At 44.5% G+C, this 2211-nt stretch overlaps 1 protein-coding gene across 1 annotated transcript; it reads right to left on the bottom strand.

The window, feature by feature from the left end:
- Window positions 1-868: 868 nt before the first annotated feature.
- LOC120920320 lies at window positions 869-1637 on the bottom strand. The gene is made up of 2 exons (XM_040332332.1): window positions 995-1637; window positions 869-961 (listed from the first exon to the last, which is right to left on the bottom strand). The coding sequence occupies exons 1-2, from the start codon at window positions 1619-1621 to the stop codon at window positions 875-877; spliced, it is 714 nt and encodes a 237-aa protein (XP_040188266.1). The 5' UTR covers window positions 1622-1637; the 3' UTR covers window positions 869-874.
- Between the last annotated feature and the right edge of the window lie 574 nt (window positions 1638-2211).

Here is a 2211-nt window from a genome sequence, read left to right as displayed (position 1 = left end):
CTAACTCTCTAAGCTTATGATTGTCCTTAACAGAGATCTTAGGAAAGTCGTTTAGTCTCTGGAATAAGGCAGATTCAATGACTTCGGGACTCCCATAGTCTTGATCTAGACGTTCCCAGGCAGCATCAAGGCCTGCGTTAAAGTTATAGATGTAAACAGATTTAAGTCTCTTTACTTGTTCTGAAGATTGTCGCCCCGAATACCTTATTAGTAAATCGAGTTCTGCTTGAGGTTCAACGGGCAAGCTCTTGATTACCGCCTTAAATGTAGATCTCCAACTCCTGTAGTTCTCTGGGCGGTCATCAAATTTATACAGTCCAGTTGTGATCAATTCTTGTAAAGCCATACTCTTGCTGAGCTCCGTAGCGTTGATGCTTTCAGTTTTTATAGCCACCGGGGATACTGATGGTGCGCCGGCTTGAGCCATGGTTGGTATCTGAAGTTGGCTGGTTGGTGGAGCGAAAGGTGTTGCAGATGGGTTCAATCTAGGTAAGGGTCTGATGTCTGAAGGTCTCTGAGCATTTGAAGTTGAAGAGAACTGTATCACAGGGGTCATAGAGTTCATCCTGTAGTCTTTTGCTGTACCCTTGTAATCTCTATTCGCATACGGTTGTGGTGGCACGTGAGCCGCGTAGGTTGACTCACTTGATTTTGTGACATGCGGTAGTTGCGGAGTGTCTCTGTTAGCAGGTGTGTCTAGTTGACCAGCTTGATTTTGTGACACGTTGCCTTCTGGTCCACATGCTGGACGATTATGAGAAAAATCTCCAACTGTAGGTGGGACTGTGATGTCGTGGTTCTGGCTTAAGACGAACTGTAGGGTCCTTTCAATGGGGTCTTGACAAGCAGCCAAGCTGGGACAAGCTGCTCCTTCTTATTCCAATAGGGCTTGTTCCAAGACGGATAATTCCGCCAATGCTACTTCCTTTTCTTTACTCTTCTGAAGGATTTCTAGCTGAGCCTCTGTTTCTGCTTGAATGCGTTTAGCTTCTGCTTTGATGGCTGCTTCTCTTTCAGAGCAGGCGGCTTGAACCTGGGCTGCTGCGACCTTCTGGCGAGCTTTGACTATTTGGTCGCTCAGTGTTGACCTTAAAGAGCAGGACCGCAGTGACTTAGAAGAGGATTTATGATAGGAGCGGGCAGATCTAGAAGATTTTCCTGAGTGTCTGGAAGAAGCAGATTTACAGGATGTAGTTTCATGTAGCTGTGCTAATCTACCTTCTATCTGTGCCTTTGCTTCAAGATATGTGCTATGCCTCTGCTGGTCAGTAGAAGTAAAGTCCTTTAATTCCACTGCGGCTTCCTCTATGCTGGAATGTGACAATAGGGAATAGAACTTTTCAGAAAGTCTTTTATAATTCGCAAATGCCTTCTTAACCCTTGAGAGAGCAGTGTTCAATTGCTCAGGATTGTTGCTAGTTTCATTAGCGGTTTTTATACAACTTAAAGTCTTATGCCATAATGCAGTCAGGTTACTAGATGTTTCTTCCTTACTTTCTTCATACACCTCTCTTGCCTTCAAGGATGGATGAGGGCCTCTAGCGGGACGAGCAGAATGAAGTAAGGAGTCTGCTTTATCTTGGTTAAATGCAGGTGACTCTGTGGGATCTCTATCAGACATAATGACAAGTTCTGTAGTTTTGGTGTCTTGTTACAAATCTGCCAGAGCTGAGCTCTGTAGTGACTTCTGATATTAGGCAGATTGAACTGAGGAGCTGGATATTTGTGACATCTAGTGCTGCAACTGTTTCAGACTGGATGGCTCAGCTCACTATCACTTTATACAGGCAGGAATACACAGTTATTTCAGTAGATTCAGGTATTGGATTCACAACCAAAAACAGCTTGACAATGATAAATCCTAGGGACTTGATGAAGCTATGATACAGTCTTTGAGCAGTTCAAAAGGTACTTATTGCTCCCCAATAAAGGCAAAAGTCCCTGGCAGTGAACAGTTATGGAGCATTCAGTAGAAGGCTGGCTTCATACACAGAGTAATGGTGGCTGCAGAAGTCACACACAGGCCTAACTCTCAGTGCACAGCCTGCAGATGGTATCCTGTGTTAGGATGTTTGTTCTTCACACACACACGTGGTTACTCACGTTTCTGAAGCTGCAGAGATAGCTGTGTGATGGATTCTTCTGGAAATTTACTGTTCTGTATCAGCATCGGTTGTACCTGTGACAAGCTTCTTGTAGACCCAGTCTGTA

This window comes from Rana temporaria, chromosome 13 (genome assembly GCF_905171775.1).
Source record: "Rana temporaria chromosome 13, aRanTem1.1, whole genome shotgun sequence".
In the NCBI taxonomy this organism is placed as follows: domain Eukaryota; kingdom Metazoa; phylum Chordata; class Amphibia; order Anura; family Ranidae; genus Rana; species Rana temporaria.
Note: the sequence above shows the minus strand (reverse complement) of the source record. Positions and strands in the feature narration are given on the sequence as shown.